Source organism: Sarcophilus harrisii, chromosome 2, assembly GCF_902635505.1.
Source record: "Sarcophilus harrisii chromosome 2, mSarHar1.11, whole genome shotgun sequence".
Lineage (NCBI taxonomy): Eukaryota > Metazoa > Chordata > Mammalia > Dasyuromorphia > Dasyuridae > Sarcophilus > Sarcophilus harrisii.
In genome coordinates, this window is record NC_045427.1 from 185,750,041 (window position 1) to 185,771,532 (window position 21,492).

The following is a 21,492-nucleotide window of genomic DNA, read 5'->3' on the forward strand; positions in this document are numbered from 1 at the left end:
ATTAATTTATTATATTGACAAACAGTCTCTGCTATATCAATAAGGGTATTTTGGTGAGCCAATTTATTGTAAGACTCAAAACCTGGAATGGAGTCTTACCTCCTGGCCCTCTGCAAATTATTATCTTTTTACCAGATTCTCTACAGTTAGCTTCCTAATTAGTTTGCCCAACCAAAGAGGTGTCTTATTTAATGTAACTTAATGTAGTGTGCCTTATGTCAAAACTGTTGGGTATTTTACCAGGTCCTTCAAACCTTTCAGAATAGCAGCAGTCTTCCATTCATCCTGCATCTCTATGTCATTAGTATGTAGGTGGAACAAATGAATAGAGAAAGAAAGACTGTTTTTTTAAATCTCAACAGCTAATCTGGCATAGTGAAGAGAGTGCTGACTTGGAGTCAAGATCCGAGTTGCAAATCCATCCAAGAGACTGACTTCCTTTATGACTTTGGATGAGTCTGTCTACCTAAATTTTCTGATTTATAAAGTGGGGACAATAATAGTGACTACCTCTCAGGGTTATTATGAACATAAAATGAGCTAATATTTGTAAAGCACTCTGCAGTCTTTAAAGCACTATGTAAATGCTGATATGGTTGTTATTACTACTACTATTAATAATAGTCTAATTTTTTTAATCCATTCCTGATAAATATGTACTAATTTATAGCACCAAAAGAATTCTCTTAATATCATTAATATAGCTTCCCTTATATGCTTGCATAGCTAGCTAGGTGGGATGGTGGATTGAGCATCAGGCTTGAAGTCAGGAAGACTCAGCTTTCTGACTTCAAATCTGGCCTTATACTCTTACTAACTGTGTGACCCTGGGCAAGTCACTTAACCCTTTTTGTCTCAAAATCTTTAAAATGAGCTGAAGAAGGAAATGGCAAACCATTTTGTAGTATTTTTACAAAAACAAATCAAAACAAAACACAAATGTGACAATGAAGAGTCAGAAATGACTGAATAATAACAGTTGGTGGAAACATTCTGAGTTTTTAACTCCATTGAGGTCTCTGAAAATTGAAAATTTAGAATTTTGCATATATTTAAACCATTTTTTGTTAATTTAATACAGTTGTTTTTATGGTAGACTTTCCAGGGTTTCTTAAGGCTGAAACTACCGATGCATTTTTGAACTAACATCTTCCCACTCTGGGACAATTATTATCCTATAATTCAAGAACAGCATTGCGGGGAGAGGATGGGGAGTTTCTGAGGTCTAGTTATTCATCACTATGCCTCTCTTTGTTGCTACCAGAACCTAGTGCTTTACATATATTGGGTACTTTAAATTCTTGTTAACTTAAAAAAAAACAGTGCAGTATTTGTCAGCAGTAAAGTGCAATCTTTATGAAGAGGAAAATCATAAATATAGTAGGGAAATAGCTTTCAAGGGAGATCCGTCAAAGTCCTGAATTAAAGAAGAGGAATGCCATTTTTTTTTAATGTTGAAGAATGTTTTTTCCTAAGGGTGTGCAGATCAAAAAATATGTTTTTGATTTTGCCTGAAACTAAATTGCATTGGGATATGGATAAAGAGAAGATAGTAGCTATGCATCATTAAGCAGATAATTTAAATTGTGAAATAAACATAAATCATACATATATTTTAGCGAAATTATATTAACATTCATCCACAATAATATGTTGGATGTTTACTAATTTTTCTTCTCATTTTGTGGTGTAACAAGCATAAACGTAAGATTTTGATTCATTTATTTCATTTCAATTTGCAATATATTAGCAAAGCAAGTCATTAAAATGTACTTTCAGAAAAGACTGTAGTGACATAAACAAATAAATTACTTTTATGAATGAGCTTTAATACATTTTATTTAAATATTGTGCATAATTTTACCCATTCAAATATTCATAACAAGAAATGTAATAAATCATATCTTAGAATCATGTCATTTTCCTTATTCTGTAGCCAAGCAAGAAACAGTGTTATAGTATTATCTATCCTCTGACATTTCTAGCAGTTTTATATAGTTGCTTCTGATATATTTCTGGCAATTGGAAAAATATAAACTACAGTAAATTTTTCTCTTAGCTACCCATCAGTAGTGGGTGTCTTTTTTCATTTCTTCTTTTCCGCTTGAAGAATTGATTGATGAGGCAGGACAAATTTAAGACTAGGGCTTTATGTTGCTTTGAACTTGGACAAAAGTATTATTTTTTTCAAAAATCCTACATTCTGGTGACTTATAATGATCTTGGCCCTGGCTTCAATTCAAACCTTATTGGGGCCTCAGTTTTTCTCATTCATAAAATTAAGGAAATTAAAATTAAATTATGATTAAAATGCTTTCCTGCCTAAATTATATTATTATTTGGTGGTTTTGAGGGAAAAATTTACAGAAGGAAAAGACGAGAATGGTACTTAATAGCATAGGAGGCAGTTTCCTTTATTTTCCTCTTTCTTCTCCTCATCTTTTTTTCCCCCTTCCCTTCTTAAACTTTAGATCCATCAGTGATATTTTGAGTAATAGGTTGGTGTAACATCATCATCTTGGGTTTTGCATCTTATTCTTTTTTTTTTTTTTTTTAATTTAATAGCCTTTTATTTACAGGTTATATGTATGGGTAACTTTGCAGCATTAACAATTGCCAAACCTCTTGTTCCAATTTTTCACCTCTTACCCCCTACCCCCTTCCCCAGATGGCAGGATGACCAGTAGATGTTAAATATATTAAAATATAAATTAGATACACAATAAGTATACATGACTAAACTCTATTTTGCTGTACAAAAAGAATCAGACTCTGAAATATTGTACAATTAGCTTGTGAAGGAAATCAAAAATGTAGGTGGGCATAAATATAGGGATTGGGAATTCAATGTAATGGTTTTTAGTCATCTCCCAGAGTTCTTTCTCTGGGCGTAGCTGGTTCAGTTCATTACTGTTCCATTGGAAATGATTTGGTTGATCTCATTGCTGAGGATGGCCAGGTCCATGAGAACTAGTCATCATATAGTATTGTTGTTGAAGTATATAATGATCTCCTGGTCCTGCTCATTTCACTCAGCATCAGTTCGTGTGAGTCTCTCCAGGCCTTTCTGAAATCATCCTGTTGGTCATTTCTTACAGAACAATAATATTCCATAATATTCATATACCACAATTTATTCAGCCATTCTCCAACTGATGGGCATCCACTCAGTTTCCAGTTTCTAGCCACTACAAAGAGGGCTGCCACAAACATTCATGCACATACAGGTCCCTTTCCCTTCTTTATGATCTCTTTGGGATATAAGCCCAGTAGTAACACTATTGGATCAAAGGGTATGCACAGTTTGATAACTTTTTGAGCATAGTTCAAACTACTCTCCAGAATGGTTGGATTTGTTCACAACTCCACCAACAATGCATTAATGTCCCAGTTTTCCCGCATCCCCTCCAACAATCATCATTATTTTTTCTTGTCATCTTAGCCAATCTGACAGGTATGTAGTGGTATCTTAGAGTTGTCTTAATTTGCATTTCTCTGATTAATAATGACTTGGAGCATCTTTTCATATGACTAGAAATAGTTTCAATTTCTTCATCTGAAAATTGTCTGTTCATATTCTTTGACCATTTTTCAATTGGATAATGGCTTGATTTTTTTATAAATTAGAGTTAATTCTCTATATATTTTGGAAATGAGGCCTTTATCAGAACCTTTGAGTGTAAAAATATTTTCCCAGTTTATTGCTTCCCTTCTAATCTTGTCTGCATTAGTTTTGTTTGTACAAAAGCTTTTCAGTTTGGTATAGTTGAAATTTTCAATTTTGTGATCAGTAATGATCTCTAGTTCTTCTTTGGTCATAAATTCCTTCCCCTTCCACAGGTCTGAGAGGTAAACTATCCTGTGTTCCTCTAATTTATTAATAATCTCATTCTTTATGCCTAGGTCATGAATCCATTTTGACCTAATCTTGTTGTACAGTGTTAAGTGTGAATCAATGCCTAGTTTCTGCCATATTAGTTTCCAATTTTCCCAGCATGCATCTTATTTTCTTGCTTAAATGCTGATAAGCATGGAATTGGAGTAATTTTGTGTATCCAATTTGCTATTCATAAACTAAGGTAAATTTTTTAAGTTTATTGAATCCTTACAGAGAACATTTAAAAAGAATACTTTATTATATTATATATTTGGCTCTTTATGTTTAAACTCAACAAATGAAATCTTTTATCTTTAACTGCCCTAAAACTGAAAAATCCAGAAAATTATTGACTGTACTGATATGGGCAGGTATGTGACATAGGTGATAGAGTGCTGACAAAGCTACAGTTAAAAGATTCAACTTTAAAAACATTTTTTTTTTAAATTTTAAAAAATTTTCAATAGTATTTTATTTTCCAAGCACAGGTAGAAATTCATTTTTGTAAGACTTTGTATTTCAAATTTTTTCCTTCCCTCCCTTACTGTTTTCCTCCCTATGACAGCAAGTACTGATCTAATATAGGTTAAATATCTGCAATTCTTTTAAACATATTTCCATATTTGGAAGACTCAACTTGAGTTCAAATCTAGCCTTAGATATATATTACCCTGGGCAAGTCACTTAACTCTGCCTCAGTTCCTCATTTATAAAACAAGCTGGAGAAGAAAATGGCAAATTACTTTAGTATTTCAGCCAAAAAAATGTCAAATGGGGTCACAAAGAGTCAGTATTGATTGAAAAATGCCTGAACAACAACACACTGGTAGAGGATATCAAAACAATAGAGTTAAAACTTCTGGAAAATTCTCTGACTTCTGGATGTTCAACTTTGAAAACAGTATATTGGGATGGCATAAAATTATGAAGGAAAGAAGGAAAATTTGGCATATGGGTTTTTAGGTTACTTATAATTTTTCTTCCTCTGTTTACTTTGAAATACTTCTTTGTGAATGATTTGTAAATGTATAACCAGATCCTATTTTAATTGATCTCAGAAGGTATCACAGTTATGTCATTCAAATTTCATTTTACAATATAAGGCCATTTTATGTATTATATCTTATAATAATTACTTATTTATATAAAGATATACAAAGCATTTTCACATAAACTTTTATTTTACTTTTACATCACCATCCATTGAGTAGTGCAAATATTACTCCCTTTTTTACAAGGAAAATGGAAGTCATTAGAGGTCACATGTCTTGTCCAGATTCTCACAAACTATTCCATTTTTTTTGGCTCAAAATTTTAGATAGATGAAAAAGTAAATTTATGAGATTATAGTTGTAAACATCCTCTCTATGGCATTTTTTTGGTAATAATAATATTCGCAGTTTTATATATCTTCCTCTTCTTCAGATGCCTTAAGAAATCATTTCTTGCTACCCTCAAAAATGAGTCAATTGTAGTATCAGCTTTTTAGTGTCAACTATTTGCGTATTCTTCAGCTATTTTTCCCACTTTTGCTTTCTTTAGTAATGTTTCTATCTCAGTAAAAGCTAAATGAAGCACTTTCTGAATAGGTTCTCTCAGAAAATAATATATACATATTTATTACCAAACATTAAAAGTTTTTCATCCAAGAAAGTGAACCTAAAATTTTAGAAATTTTCTTTTATTTTCATTTATTTTTTCATCACTTTTGTTTTTATTCACATAGTTTGATTCTTTTTTAGTTCAAGAATCTTGATGATTTTTAATTCATTTCTCTTTAATTTTTCTGTAGTAGCAGAAACACTGGAAAAACTTTGTAGGACCGATTTAATTTGTACAACTCATGCTTCTAAAATACTGTCCTAATTTCCATTTCCACTGATGAGTAAAGTCTGTAGATTCTAGCTACTATACCTCCTCTCCAAGTTTCTTAGACTGACCCTGAGAAGAGTAGAGAGAGATGCCATCTTTTTAAAGCTATAGTTAATAAGTCTCCATAGAAAGGAAAGCTCATGAGCTTCTTGGAAAGGAAAACTCATGAGCTTTTTCCTTCCCTGATTATTCATCACTGTCATTTATTTAGCCAGACATTTAGCTTTTAGAGCATATTTACTAAAATGATCTAATAAGAACATCCTTCCAAAGAAAGTTCATGGACAAAAAACTCACAGATGTATACATCATCGAGGGGAAAGTGGGCTCAAGTTAATAAAATACATGTGGCAAAGAGATAACACATAGTTCTTGAAAGCCCTTTTGCTGGAGCCTCCAAAATGTTTCCTTATTTATGGTCTAGTTCTTTTCAGAGCTTTGAATTTACTTTCCTCATCTCAACCTGTCTTTGGTTCTCACCCATCAGCTATTTCAGAGACATTGCTGGGACACCATTGTGAAGATGGGACATTCAAAATCCTTTAGTCTTCCAAAATTTGAGGTCTTCCTTCAGTCAAAGGGGATGATGATAGAGTACCTCAACTTCCCTATCCTCCTCCCAGTTTTTTTGTTTTTGTTTTTCAGTGGTATGGCCAGAACTGGTTTGGCTTACTGCTTGCTCAGATCTCTTGAGTCTAATTAATTGTCCCTCAGCTAAATCAAAAAGACTTCTTGTGGGTAATATCCAGGCCTTGTTCTCACATAGAGAACAATATAAATATGTTCTCACCTAATAAATGGATAAAATGTGATGTCTTATCACTTTAAGTGGAGTAGTATGATTTGATTGATTTACTCAGTTGATTCTGTCCTTTGCATTTAATTTTTAGAAGCTAATTTTTAACAGTATTTATAAGTATATGTTTTTGTTTTTGTTTTTGCCAGACTCATTCCCTTCTGGAAAATCATGGATACTATAAATTATATTTAATTACTAAATTTGATTTTCTTGAAAATATGCCTTTATAATATCAACATTTCATTACAAAACTTCCCAAAAGGAAGTTTTAGAGGCAAAAGGTGGTAGCTTAATGTTTTATCACACTAAGGGAAGGGTCTGTTCTTGATATCAGAGATCTTACTTGGCTTCTTTGTGTAGCTCTGGAAGTGAAACTGAACTTAGTCTAGATGAGGAATTCAAGTTAAAGCTGTTTCCTGATACATGAATCCTACCCACAATATTCACAGTAAGGGGTCAGTCATCCAGCTCCTGCTCAAACATCTCTGGTTATAGAGAATCCTGTATCTAATGAGGGAACTCATTATATTTTCCTACACTTCTCATTATTAAGGAAATTTTTCCTTAGGTTGGACTGCTTTCTGCTTTCTTGTAACTTTCTCCCATCGGCTCAAACTGAATTCTGAAATTGTCTAATTTGAGTACATTGTCCTTCTTCTATGCAACAGTTCTTCAGTTCTATGAAAGAAGCTATTATGTCTACTCTTAAGTCTTCTCCTTCAATTGTTTTTCTTATGCCAAACTTTTAAATTCCTACTCCATCTTGCTTGCTCTCCTCAAGGACTGAATACAGTAACTAGAGCATGATTTTCCTGCTTCATTTCTATTTAGTGTGGGGTCTAATTTTTTTCTTCATTTGCTTTCACTTTTTGAAGTTTAAATATTTGTAGAACCTTTTCAACAGCATTAGATTAATAAGTTAAACCATAAAATGGATCTTTAAAAAAAATTCTCACTTTTTCTTTTCTTATCTCTTTTAAAAAGTTATAAAGTCTTTAAGAAAGTGAACTCCAACATCCTTTCCAAAATGCTAATGTAATTATGATCTATCTTTTTTTTCTTTTTGTTTCTCTTATATCCAGATTTCCAGATTCAAATCAGAAAGAGATGAACATATTAAGCAACTCTTGCTATAAGCATTGGTAGTTTTAGAAACCTGCTTAAGAAAGCTGTTGTGAGGGGCAACTAAGTACAGTGAATAGAGCACTACCCTTGCAGTCAGGAAGACCAGAGTTCAAATGTGGCCTCAGATACTTACTAGTTGTGTGACACTGGCCAAGTCACTTAAAAGAAAGAAAGGAAGAAAGAAAGAAATCTCTTGTGGTGAGGTTTTCTTCTCAGGTTGTAGCAAACTGCTGTGGAATTAGTTCTTGGATACAGGTTATCGTTTTGATGAAATAGGAATAGGGTATTTTTTTTTTTCTTAATAAAAGATTATTTGCACAGAGAGAAGAATGACTTGAGGAAACTGTAAAATAATAACAAGAGAATGAGAACAAAAACCTTAATTTTTGTCTTGATATCTGATGTGATTAGTAGCTGTGAAGAGAGTTGTGGGAACCCTTCTGGTTGACACAGGTCCAATATGAAAGAATTCATGAACCCAAAAAGTCTGACTGCAAAAGGAAAGTTTATTGTTGGCTAAGAAGTCAGCTTTGCTAAGAAGACCGACTCCTCAGTTGCAAGAGATCCTGGCAGAGAAATAACAAGAGGTTTTCATTGAGAAAAAGGTCTCTTCACAGCGGTCAAGAGTCCTGGTAGGCAGTGTGCCAAGGGGAGAGGTCCTTTGGCATGGCATAATTCCTACTTCAGACTTCTGCAAAGATATGAGTTTAAAATTATCTTTTTATAAGAAATTTGAGACTGGGGTTTCAATTGAATGAGATTCCTTCAATGTTCTCATTGCACCCAGGCTTAGATTTCCAGTTTAATGAGACCAGCTAAGTTACATCAGGTCCAGATCTCCAGCTGAATGAGACCACTAAAGTTCAGCTAACTAGGGAGTGGTCCTCGACTAATCTTAATGAAAACACTTAACTTCTCTGAAGAGTAGGACTCTATCAGAAGAGAGTTTCAGAGCTCACCCCAAAAGTCAAGGAGGACAGTTTCAGGTTCACCCCCGTCAGTATCCAGGCACCAAACACAGTGCTTGAACATAGTAAGCACTTAAGAAATGCTTATTGCTTGATTTGATTGCATATCATAGCTACTTAACAAATGTTTTTGAGTGAATTTTTGAATCTAACTTTTTAATGGCAGCTTTACATATTTTATTCCTTTTCATGATATTGCTCTTTGAAAAGGGAGATTATGAAAATGCTTTTCATAATAATCAACAAATTAATGTTATTGTGAATTATTTCACAAAACTCTTATACCACCCAAAATTTTCAAAAGAAGTTGTTTTTTTCCTTCACAGCTTGATTTCTCCCCCAAAAAGTTAAAGTTTCTTAACTCATTGAGTTGAGCATAGAAAACAGTATTGGAGACCATCTAATCCAACATTTTCATTTTATAGATGAGGAAGCTCATTCTTGGAGGGAGGGTAGTGATTTCCACAGTCACATGGTATAACTGAGCTAGAATTTTACTTCAGGTCCAGTGTTCTTTCTGTTAAATTACACTTCCTCTCCTTTTATCAGTCATAGATTGCTAGACAAGACCTACTCTGAGGACTTGTTCAGAGTAGAGATTTTTAAATAATACAGTTTGCTGAAGATAATAAAACATAACTACTATTCAATCTCTCTGCTGTTTCTGCTGTAGCACCCTGTTAAAATAATTAGCTTGTTTTAAGCCAAAGGCAATATAATGCCCCATTAATTGCTACTTTAAGGAGTTTACTGTAATGAGTCAGAATTCTGGAGAAATATACTTGAAACAAGGATTCTTACAACAAGGCGTTAACTCAGTGGAATTGATAAGACAATGGTTATCTAGTTTAACTTGGTGATTAATAGTTCTCTAGTTCCATATGATTGAATTAATCTTACAACAAGTAATGGCTCCCTAGTGATATGATTGGATTATACTCAGTATGATGAATGGATTTAATTGTAATAAGAGTATTTAAGAGGTCAGAGAGACTTGGAGACAGACTCGAAGAAGAGAGAGGACTGGAGGCTGGAATGCAAGCTCTCAGACTGAGAGAGACATTCCATCTTCATCAGTTTCATGGTGGCTGGCCTGCCCTTCTGCTTCCCCAAAGAGCTGTCCAAAGGGCCTCCAGAAAGCTAGCCGAGCCCCAGGCAAAAAGATAAACTATGTAGGAGACAATAAAGACTTTTGGACTTTATCACTTGGCTCTTCTCTTGGTGATTACTCTGCTGAAACAAAGGCTAGTCCCAAGATCTCCAGAAAGCTAACCAGAACATTACAGTTTACATTAGACAAAATGTTAGGAGTACACTAATATTTTCTCTGAACCTCCAGTTAGGAAAATTCTTAACATTTAGGCAGAGATTTGATTCTGTACCTTAATTTACATTTATATCTGTATTTAGTTAATACTCTGCTTTTGGGTGATTAAAACCAAATTCAGGTTACCAGAAATGTTTGGATAAAGAAGCATTAAGATACATTTATAGTGTTTATTGTTAGACAAGCACCAGGAAGGCAAAATTGGGGAAAGAGCCTACTTTTTCTTGTTAACCTCTTAAAGTTCTTAAGGAAATGATTACATCTGAAGGAGATGTCTACTTTTTGTTGTATCAGCTCAAACCTTTTGCTCCTTTTACTCCTTCCTCTCTACTGCAAGACCCCCAGACTAATCTGGCCTTCTCATTTTTATAGGCTCTAAAGTGTGTTAGCAAGTCTCACCAATCAAAACACACTTTTTATAGATATCACTTAAGTTTATCCAAGTACTTTTACTTTCAGTTTAAAGCTTGTGATTGAGATTGATAATTGAGTTTTCTCATCTGGTACAAGAGCTGGCAGGTATTTTCTTTAGTGGAGTAGATTGATTTGATTGTTTTACTTCATCGGCTTCCAGCCTTCCAAGACTTTCTTGTGGGATATGTATAGGAGTAGCATGTTATTATAATAATAGCTAGTATTTAGGGTAACTAGGTGAAAAACTGAAGCTGAAACTTAAATACTTTGGACACATGATGAGAAGATGTGAATCACTGAAAAATACCCTGATGTTGGGAGAGACATAAGGCAAAAAGAAAAGGGGTTGGCAGAGGATGACATAGATGGTGTCATAGAAATAACAAAAATATACTTGGACAGACTTCGAGAGATAGTGGGAGATAGAAAGGTGGCATGCTGTGGTTCATAGTATCACAGAGAATTAAAAATGATTCAACAGTTCAACAAGAACAATAAAAACTAATATTTATGTAGTGCTTTGCTATGCTCTAGACACTCTGGTAAGTGCTTGAGGAAACAGAGACAAATAGAGGTCAAGTGAATTATCCAATTATCCAGACACAGCTAGTGTCTGAAACTGGATTTGAACCATGGTCTTCCTGACTGGCCATCTACAGTTACTTAGCTTTCAGTATACCTCTGCCAAAATATCTGCATCTTTGGGGTTTATCCCTGCCTTCTATAACTTATTCACAGGTCCGTTATCATCTTTACTTTTACCTGCTTCCTAATTGTGAAATATTGGTCCAAGAAAGTAAAATGAAGAAAAACATAATATATATAAATGTAGCTATTTCTTACATCATGACTACTAAAGTTTTCAGCGTAGGCTACATTATTGGAAAGGGCATATTTGGAACTTGTAGGAGAGGAGATGAGTTTAGGAGAAATTATAAGAACTATTCAAAATTGAATTGAATTCAAAATTCAATTTGAGGTATTAGTAGAATATCTGGATGGAAATGCCAGCAGGTAATATGGGACTTAGTTAAGAAGAAATATGAGAGTTGGCTATATAGATTTGGAAGTGATCTGCACAAAGATGATCATTAAAACCATACGAGCAGGTCACCAAGGACAAGAGTAGACAGTAGAGAGAGAGACTCTGTCCAGGACAGACTCAAGATTTCAGGTGATAGAACTATGACATGGTGTCAATCTATTACCAATAATGACTTAGATATTAAAAAGTAGAATAAAAGATGACATTTGGGAAATGTATAATCAGAAAAGAAGATATATTGGTGAATGTATTTAGAACAAGGAACAACCTGAGTGCTACCCTGGTACTAATGTATTGTCAAAAGACTTGGAAAACATTGAGTAGGCTTTGTATGGTAGTTTTATGAAAGGACGTAAATATGAGATCTCTGGAATCAAAAGTTATAAATGAGTTTCAATCAACACTGTCAGAAACAATACACACATCAGTGAGATCCTGTATTTTTTAAAGTAACTATACATATTGACTTTGACTTCATAAAGAAATCTGAGGGACAAACCATACACCATTCTGTCATTCAAAGTATCAATCAGAATTGGATTGTTCTAATCAAAATTTTCATCACACTATTAACTTGGGTAAATGTTAAATTCATTTGTTTGATCCATCAGAAAAGCTATTTATTGGCTTTTTACCTTCATTTAAACAGATAGTACAAGTCATTAAAGTCATATTACATTTTTGTCTTTAGCTTTGTCATCCTTTGTGCTTTGTATAATTTACCTAAATTTTAGAAATCCATAATGCCACAGTCATGAAACTCTCATGATATACCTTGTTCAGGTAAATATTCTTGCCAATTCTACCATAAGTTTTTATAATTCCAGTTTTATGATCCTGTGTTGGTTTCATAACTTTTTTAGATGTATTCCCAGTTAATTCTTTCTTTTGCTAATGAAAATGTATGGAAATAAAAGTATTTCTCCTGAATATTACTTTGGCTATATCCTAAAAGTTTTGTTGTTTTCTCATTATTGTAATTTTCCTTAATTAAGTCATCTTTTATTTTTATGATTTTTTCAGTCCAATTTTTATTATTAAATTAATCTTCATTTATATTTGAATACTTCAAACAATTTTTATTGATGATAGTTTTATTGTATCATGATCAGTAAATAATGTATTTAATATTTCTTTTCTGCATTTGTTTTTAAGCCTCAGGTTTTTATGTTAGTTGGTAGTTTTTATAAAGATGCTACACACAGGTTAGAAAAATGTATATTTTTTCTTCCATTTAGCAATCATTTGAGATCTCTTATATCTAACTTTTCTAGAATTCTATTCATCTTTTACTTCTATAAAAAAAAATTCTTAATGTTAGATTTGTCTGATCCTCTAAAAAGCACATCACAATTTCTCTTTGTGATCAGTTTATGTTCTTCAAAAATACTTTGATACTGTGGATTCATATTCTGCATAAAACAATGCTATTATTTCTTCATTTTTGCCTTTCACCTTGATGCATTTTCTCTGCTTTTTTTCTTTTACCCATGTATTTTTACTGTTGCTTTACATGAGATCATAATTTCGAATTTGTCTGAAACATCATAAATTCTGCTCTAGCCCTTCATTTAACTTTATATGATTATTTAGTTTTCAGGTGTACTTCTCGAAAACAACATAATTTGCTTTCAATCCATTCTACCATTTTCTATATTATGGGATTCCCATTTATCCCATTAATGATGATGATCAGGTCTTAGCATTTTTCCTCTTCCTACCTTTTTTTTTTTTTTTAAATAAGTAGAAAAGATTGAAGAAGGGGAAATGGTCTTATGTGTTTTAAGTTCAAAGTTCTAACAGTCCATTTATGAAAGAATAGGTCCCTCTATCTTCTTTTTCTCTCCTATGTATTCTTTTTCTGTTCCCTTTCCTTTTTCCTCTTAAAACCAGCAAAACTGAATAAAAACACAATAATAAACTATTTTTCTCATTTATCTCTGTTTTTGATAAATCATTAAGATTCTAAAGGATCACTTGGCTTTTCTCCCCCAATTATATGGAAAGCACTATATCATCATTTAATCCCTTTGAGTTGCTTGTACATATTTACCATTGTAGGCTTCTCTTGATTGCTATATTTGCATTTCAAAATTTTTACTCAGCTCTCTTCTTTTTTTTTAATCATTAATGCTCGGAAGTTTTCTATTCTAATAAAGAATCTTTATTCTCTCTTTTGGATTACAATAAGATTTATTAGTTATAAACCTTTATATTTTGTCTTGGAACATTACATTTAGAGATTTTATCTTTTTTATAATTTTTGCTGTCAGATTTTAAATATAATTATGGTTCTTTCATACTTAAACTTTGTCTACTTTGAGTATTTATTATTTGACTTGGATGTTCTATATTTTGGTTCTCATATTTTTGTGTATTTTCAATCTGGGCTTTCTTTTAGGAGGCAATAAGTGGGATCGTTATTTTCCCTTTGCCTTCTGGTTTTAACAGTTATGTGCAATTTTCATTTCATAATTTCTTGAAATATAGTCTCCAGATATTTTGATTGGTCATGGACTTCAGAGAGTATAACAAGTGTTAAATTACCTCTCTTCAAAATTTTGTCAGATTGATTGGTTTTCCTACTAGATAACTTACAGTATCTTCTAGTTACTTAATTTTTTGACTGTTGTCTTGTGGACTTCTTGAGCTTTGTTTATTCTGTTTTTCAGAGAATCCACAATTTGGGACAATTAGTTTCAAGCTGTTTGTTCTCCTTTCATATTCCCCTCCCTCCAGCTTTTCCTTGATTTTCTCCCTCATTTGTACTGTTGTTGTTTTTTTTCATGACATATAATCAGCTACCTTCCTACAAACATGTTATTTTTAAAGATAGCAAAACTGCAAAGAAAACTATTAAACACTTCCCTTGTGGGGTACCCTACACAACTGGCTTCCAAACACTTTCCCCTGGTGTTTCCATGGGGATATTATAAGGGACTATTCTAGAAACACATTTTTTGTTATATTCATTTTGTTATACTCTGTTCCCCTCTGTTCAGGACGTGGTTATAATTGTATTTCTGGAATCTTCCTGGGATCTTCTCTGTGTGTAAGAGGAAAATGAAAAAAAGCCAAGAAGATAGGTCTTTTTCCTTGTCATTTTACCACATTTCTCCAATCAGTCAGTATGCTTTTATTAAGCATTTACCATTTGCCAACCATTGTTCTAAGTACTTGGGATACCAAAAAACAGCAAAAATCTGGTTCCTGCCTTCAAGACATTTTAGTGGACCCAAACAAGAATTGTGACGTAGGCCAGTCTTTGATCTCACTTTGGTCCCATCTGTCATTGGTAGGTCTGAGCCACAGCACGAGCCTTAGAGTGGTTTCTGCCACTGCCATGGAGTGTCCTGGTGCTACACCAATAGCAACTACCAGCCACTATCGGGACGCCCCCTAGCAGTTGTCTTTTCAGCTTGCGCTGCAACTACAGTAGTCCAGTCATCTTCATACTTGCAGTTAATCGCTTTTAGTTTGTGTTGCATTCATCCACCCTGGCTTCTCTGGAAACTACCAAGCATTCCTTGCCCTATAGAGCAATATAGAAAGGAGTCAAATCTCAGATGGGAAAAAGGAAACATCTCATCGATCCAATACACATGTGTAGATGTAGTTTTCAATACCATTCTGTTTACTAGAAGGGAAAAAAAAGGAGGATCATGGTGATCCTCATAAGCGCTTTGGGTCACTCCCTTCTCACTATCCTCAAATGTCACTCACAGGCCTTCAATAATAGTTCTGATAAGTATTGGCAGGGAAGTAGGGAACAGTATAGATACTGATTATTGAGAAACTTGTTTTCAAAGACATTTTCCATAAGTTTTCATTCTCATTTCTTTGTGCTATTTCCTTGGTATGTAGGTCTTCTATAGCAACACATTTTTCATTTGAGACATACTCTGAATTTCTACCCCCATCAAAACTTATCTTGGCATTCCATTTCTTAAGGCCTTGCTGAGTCCTAAGAAGCAAAATTTGAATTGAGTTTATTATAATTTTATAATATGTTATTAGTAATAATTTAATATGTTCCCCTTCTAATATTTCCATTTTAATTAGTGTAAGTTACTTGAATTTTTCAGGTACTTCGAGAATCCTGTTTAGAAGAGAGATTTTATGGCAGAAGGCTTTTCAAAATCACTCTATTCATCCTGTGAATCTATCTACCCAGCTTGTAGATTCATGACCTCTGGTTCTGATTTTTTCGATATAATGAAATTAAAAAATGTTTTGAATTCTCCAAATATATACTTATAGCAAGTTTGTATTTAAGAATTTGTCTAATTAAATGGGTATAAGAAAAGAAGCATCCTATTGATGTTGATTATTGATTATTAAACTTTTTATGCAAAGAAGTACTCTAGATTTCATTAGTGGTATTCTTTCTTTCTTTCTTTCTTTCTTTTTTTTTTTAGCATTTCAGAACAGTACTATAGAAGAAAGGGAAGTTAAAGGGAATAAGCATTTAAATAACACCTATTATGTGTTAAGTTCTGTGATAAGAGCTTTTTACAAATATCTCATTTGAACCTTACAATAACTCTGGAAGGTGGTAGGTTCTGTTATTATCCCTTTTTTACAGATGAAAAAACTGAGGCAAAGTTTAAATAACTTACCCAAGATCACATAACTGGGAAATGTCAGAAGCAAGAATAGAACTCAGAATTTCCTGACTTCAGGCCTAGTGCCCAGGTCCACTGCACCACCTACCTTGCCCACCTTTGTTATACTTTGATCATTGCTTATTGAAAATTACCCAGCTCTACACTAAAATGTTGGCTCAGTGGATAGAGCACTAGGTCTGGAGTCAAGAAGACCTGAGTTTAAATTTAACCCTAGGCATTTAGCTGTGAGATCTTAGGCAATTCACTTCTGTTTACCTTAATTCACTGGAGAAGGAAATAACAACTTACTCCAGTATCTTTGCTAAGAAAGCCCCATCTTAATGAGGTTTGTGAGATCACAAAGAGACATACACAAATGAACAATTAAACTACAATACACTGAAATGGAACACATTTTTCTGTACTACTTCCTCCAAAAAGTAAAGTAATGAAAATAAATACTTTGTCATCATCCTTTTGGTTATCTGTCTTATCTGTGTGTGCATTCATATATGTGTGTGTGCGCATATACATACACAGATATAAACACATAAATATGTTGAAATTTCTTCTAGGATGGTAGTCAAGAATTGAACAACATTTGATTTTTATTCCAGGCTCTATGGTGCCTTTCTCAATGAGGATTTTGCATGCAGAGCTTCAACAATATCTGGGAAACCCTCAAGAGTCACTTGATAGGCTACACAACCTGAAAACCATCTGTAGTAAGGTAAATCTTTCACCAAGTCCCTGGACTTAGAAATAGCTTTTTAATTGCTCTGTTTGACCATAACCAAGATGTCAACCTATTCTTTACCTGTGAATATTCCTTGCTTGAAGATAAGATGGCATTCTTAATTGTAATGTTCAAAAAGAATGTGCTGTTACATTGTGACGTGAAAAATATTTGCTGACTATGATGTTAGTCAAGAATTGAATTCTAAAATTTCCCTCTCAAATCATGTTTGTTTTTTGGTGGATGAAGAATAGTATACTAAAATCTAAAACTGGAAGGATTAGAATCTGAATATTCATCTATTTTACAAAGGAGGAAATGGAGAATGTTAAGTGCCCAACATTACAATTAGGTGGCTCAGTGGATATAATTATTGAATAGGAATGTATTATGGTCAGTTCTGCATTTATTATGGTCAGATCTGCATTTTAGAAATATCAGTATGATAGTTTAGTGAACTCCAGTGCTCTATCATTTCTAGGATCAAATACAAAATCCTATTTTTAGAAAGCCTTTCACAACGGACCTTCTTCCCTTACTTTGCATTCCTTCCTATATTTGTTGATCCAGTGGCACTGGCCTTTTTGTTCTTCTCCAAACAAAACCTTTCATCTAGGCATTTTCTCCAACTGTTCCCCCGTACCTGAAATTCTTTCTTTCCTCATCACTGCCTCCTCCTTGTTTAAGTCCCAGCTAAATTCTCATCTTCTATAGAAAGTCTTTCAGTTCTTCTGAATTATTTTCTATCTTTTTATCCTGTAAGTGGTTTTTTTTTAATAGATAGGTTGTTCTTGTTTTAGTTTTGGTTTTTCCCTCCCCCATTAGATATGAGCTCCTCAAGAGCAGGAACTTGACCTTTCTTTGTATATTCTTTCCCTTTTCTCAGTGGCTGACACATAGTGAGTACTCAATAAATGTTTGCTTGCCTGAACTGAGGCAGGTTGACCCTTTCCTATAGGCTACTGCACTAGTTAAATCCTGAGGAGATAAAACCTGCCCCAGGGTGGTAAAACAGTATCAGAAGAGAGAAGGAGGCTGGGGAACTGGGAAAGATGAGGGGGAAAAACAGTGGGACTCAACAACTGCTTGGGCAGGGAGAAAGAAGCATCAAAGCACTGAAAAGACATTTGAGTCAGGCAGTCATGATGATGGTCCAAGCAATAAAAAAGAGGATACAAAGCTACTTAACTTTTTTGTTTCTATTTCCTGACCTTTGAACCAAAAATGAGAGGAGAAAAATGGTTGATGGGTGATGGATATTGAAGATAAGTGAAGAGGTAATAAGAGAGCTTCTGGATGTTCTCAATGAATTCTAGTCCCCTGCACCACATAAACTCTATCCTCAGATCCTGAAAGAAGCAACAGATATGACTGTGAATCATTGCAGTAATACTTGAAAGATTATAGAAAATGGTAGAGTGCTGTAAGATTGGAGCAAAGTCTGTGTTATACTGTTTTTCAAAAAAGACAAGAGAACAGAATCTATAAAATATAGGCCAATGATCTTGACTTTATTTCTTCAGAAAATTCTAGAACATAGCATTAAAAAGAAGATTGATAAACAGCTTATAAGAGAAGTGGTGGTTTCAAAGACGGTACATGACTTCATCAGAATGCCAGACTAATCTCAATATCTCTCTCTCTCTCTCTCTCTCTCTCTTTTTTTTTTTTTTTTTTTTTTTTTTTACTGACAAGCCTGTTAACCTTTCAGGTAAAGGGAATACCACAGATGCTGTTTACTTTGATTTTAGTAAAGCTTTTGATAAGGTATTCTAGGATAATTTTAAGGAGAATATGGAAAGACCATCATACAGGCAGAAGGATTCAGGACTGCTTGCATGATTAGTTAAGGCCAATTAGTTCCAGGTGATAATGCTTCATTAACAAGCTTGGTGGGGGATCAAGTGAAAGAACCCAAGGATCTCTGCATAGCCCTGTCTATTTAACATTTCGATCAGTGATTTATAGAAAGGCATTGGTTGTATGCTTATCAAATTTGCAGATAATACAAAGCTAGGAGAGACAGCTAACATACTGGGTGATATAGCCCTGGATCCCAAAATCAATTTACAGGCTATAACATTGAGCTGAATCTAATAAAATGAAATTCAGGAGGGATAAATGTAAACATTTATACCTGACTCAAAAAAAAAAAAAAAAAAAACAACTTTTCATGTACAAAGATGGGGCAGGCATGGTTAAATAGTAGTTCTGAAACGGAGCTTGTGTTTTTAGTGGATTTGACTGAAAGCAGTATGATAGGTCTGCCAAAAGACTTAATGCCATCTTGGGCATCATTGAGGGACATAGCTTTCAAGAACTAGGTCTCTATAATCTGCCTTCATCAGAACACTGATCAGTAAATGCTTATTCAGAGGAGGATAACTACTTTGGCACAGGGCTTTGATTCCATGTCATACAGGAATAGTTTGGAGGATTAGGGCACATTTAGCACAGAGAAGAGAAAATTTGGGGACCTTTGTTAGCTATCTTCCAATATTTATAAGATCATTTGGAAGGTGAAATGAACTTGTCCTGTTAGGCCCTACTGGACAAAACCAAGAACAATATATAGAAATTTTAAGAGACAAATTTAGTCTTGATATCAGGAAAACTGATAGAGCTATTCAAGTGGAACAGTTGAAAAGACTGAATGATTACTTATTGAGTATAATATAATATTATAATTTGGGGAGGGGCATTGGACTGAATAGCCACCAAGATCCCTTCAAAATCTCATTCTATGATTCTGTAAGATTGTTGAGGTTCATAAAGGAGACCCTAAAAGGTTGGGGTCACAGACCAGTGTCACAAGGTATCTCAAAAGAATTTGCAGGCTTGAATCCATCTCCAAGTCAAGAACCAATTGAAATGGCCTAAGTTCCAAAAAGATTTAACAAAGAACAAGGAGAAAAAAGATAAATTTATAGGAAAAAGAGAGGCCAGGGCTTTTATGTTTCTTACTTGCTAATTTTATGGCTTATGGGTAGATTTGAGGGGTGGTCTATTCACTATTGTCTCAGGAACTTGGTTATTACTGACCAATAAATTATCTGTGATAGTAATATTTGTAGCCATCCTAAGGCTAGAAGACTTTAGAATCATTGACAGATAGCTTGTTAGTATAATAGCAATTTAAGATCAGAGAACCCTAGGATTAGTGCTATATTTCCCTTAGAAGCTATGCTCCCTTCAAGATGATGTGACTATACAGTGTCATATACCATAATAGTCCTAAATAATAAAGGTGTGGTTTAGTCTTTCACATAGCTAGCCTTTCCCATAGGCCCCAAGAAGCTGTAGCATACACAGGAGTTATACTCCAGGATAGCCATCTTAGCAGATAGGCCAATAAACAAGGTGTAGGGCAACTGACAGATCTCAAATCTTTTGGTGAGTTAGGGGGGTGTCATCTTCAAGCAAGTGAAGACTTCCTCTAATAGAATGAGTAGATGAAAACAGTTTGTTTCAGTGGCCATGAAGGGTGCTGAAGCAGGGCAGGTACTGTGGTAGATAATAAATCCACACATCCCAAAGCATCATCAGTTTTCTTGATTTTTGTCCTGCCATTGAATTTCAGTGATTATGGAAGAAAAAGTGGGCTGACAACTTTGTGTAACTCTGCCTAACTTAAATCCAGTTCATGCAACAGTCAAGACAACCCCATAATGTCACTTGCCCTCTTCAAAAACAAGGATTCACACACACATTCTTTCTCTCTCTGTCTCTCTGTTTCTCTCTCTGTGTCTCTCTTTTTCTGTCTGTCTGTCTCTCTTTTCCTCTGCCTATTTTCCTTAGTTGTCAAAAGAACTGGTAGCAAACTATTTCAATATTTTTTCCAAGAAAATCCTCAAAAGGATCATGAAGAATCAGACACAACTGAAAACAACTAAACATTATGAAAACTTAGAGAGGAAAAGAATGGGGAGGGGAAAAGGACTATAAATTCATTCAGTGCTAAGTAACAAATTATCTGGCTGTTTATAATGATGTTCATAAATCCATAATCCCAAAGACAGTTGAAAAACTAGTTTCAAGAAGAATCAAGTTATTTTGATTATACTCTCCAAAGAAAATTCCAATTATATTATTTTCATTGCCTGCACTATGTCTGTTGTCTTTATAAGGAAATTTAACAGAATTATTGGAAAATCATATGTCTTTTCAAGGAATAAATAATAGGTGAAGAAACTAAAATATTTTAGAAGTTTTTATTGTAGTAGTAAAGAAACCAGGTAAGGCAATAACTTAGAAAATGAGTGAGCTTGCCATTTGTGTAAACTTTGTAAGTTCTTTGTCCATTAGTTAATACTTCAGAAAAAGTCAAGTTGTCTCAGATTCAGGCCGTATCATGGGTTTTACAAATTAAAAAAGACATCTCAAATGAAAGCTGAAGAAAATGGCAGCAAGTACTAAACAGGAACAGAAGTAATATTTGGACCTTACCTACACTAAGCATTCTCTGTAGAAGAAATAAGTGAAGTACCTTGAGAATATCACAGGACAATATATAGTTAAGTACCAAATTATGTAGATGACTTCTTTAAATTTTATAAAAGTTCAAAGTACCACATAATCAGTACCTTATAAACAGAGGTAACTATGAGTTAAAGATTATGTTAGTAGAATAAAAGACATGATAGATCCTGTCAACCTAGAAAGTTTTCAAGAATACATCATACTATTAGTTTAAGGAAGAAAAAAAAAAAGCAAGGATAGCAT

At 33.8% G+C, this 21,492-nt stretch overlaps 1 protein-coding gene across 7 annotated transcripts in view; it reads left to right on the forward strand.

Annotated features, from left to right (window-relative positions):
• Positions 1–21,492, forward strand: part of TRAPPC12 (trafficking protein particle complex 12) — a 143,051-nt gene that overhangs the window by 61,291 nt on the left and 60,268 nt on the right. For 6 of the 7 annotated variants that reach the window (XR_004231853.1, XM_023494655.2, XM_023494657.2 and 3 more), the window contains one exon: positions 16,652–16,764. The exons of the other annotated variant lie outside the window; for it this stretch is intronic. Coding sequence is in view for 5 of the 6 variants with exons in the window: in XM_023494655.2 (XP_023350423.1) it covers positions 16,652–16,764 (113 nt within the window). In the remaining variant the exon portion in view is untranslated. The remainder of the gene's footprint in view (positions 1–16,651; positions 16,765–21,492) is intronic. 7 annotated transcript variants of the gene reach the window in all.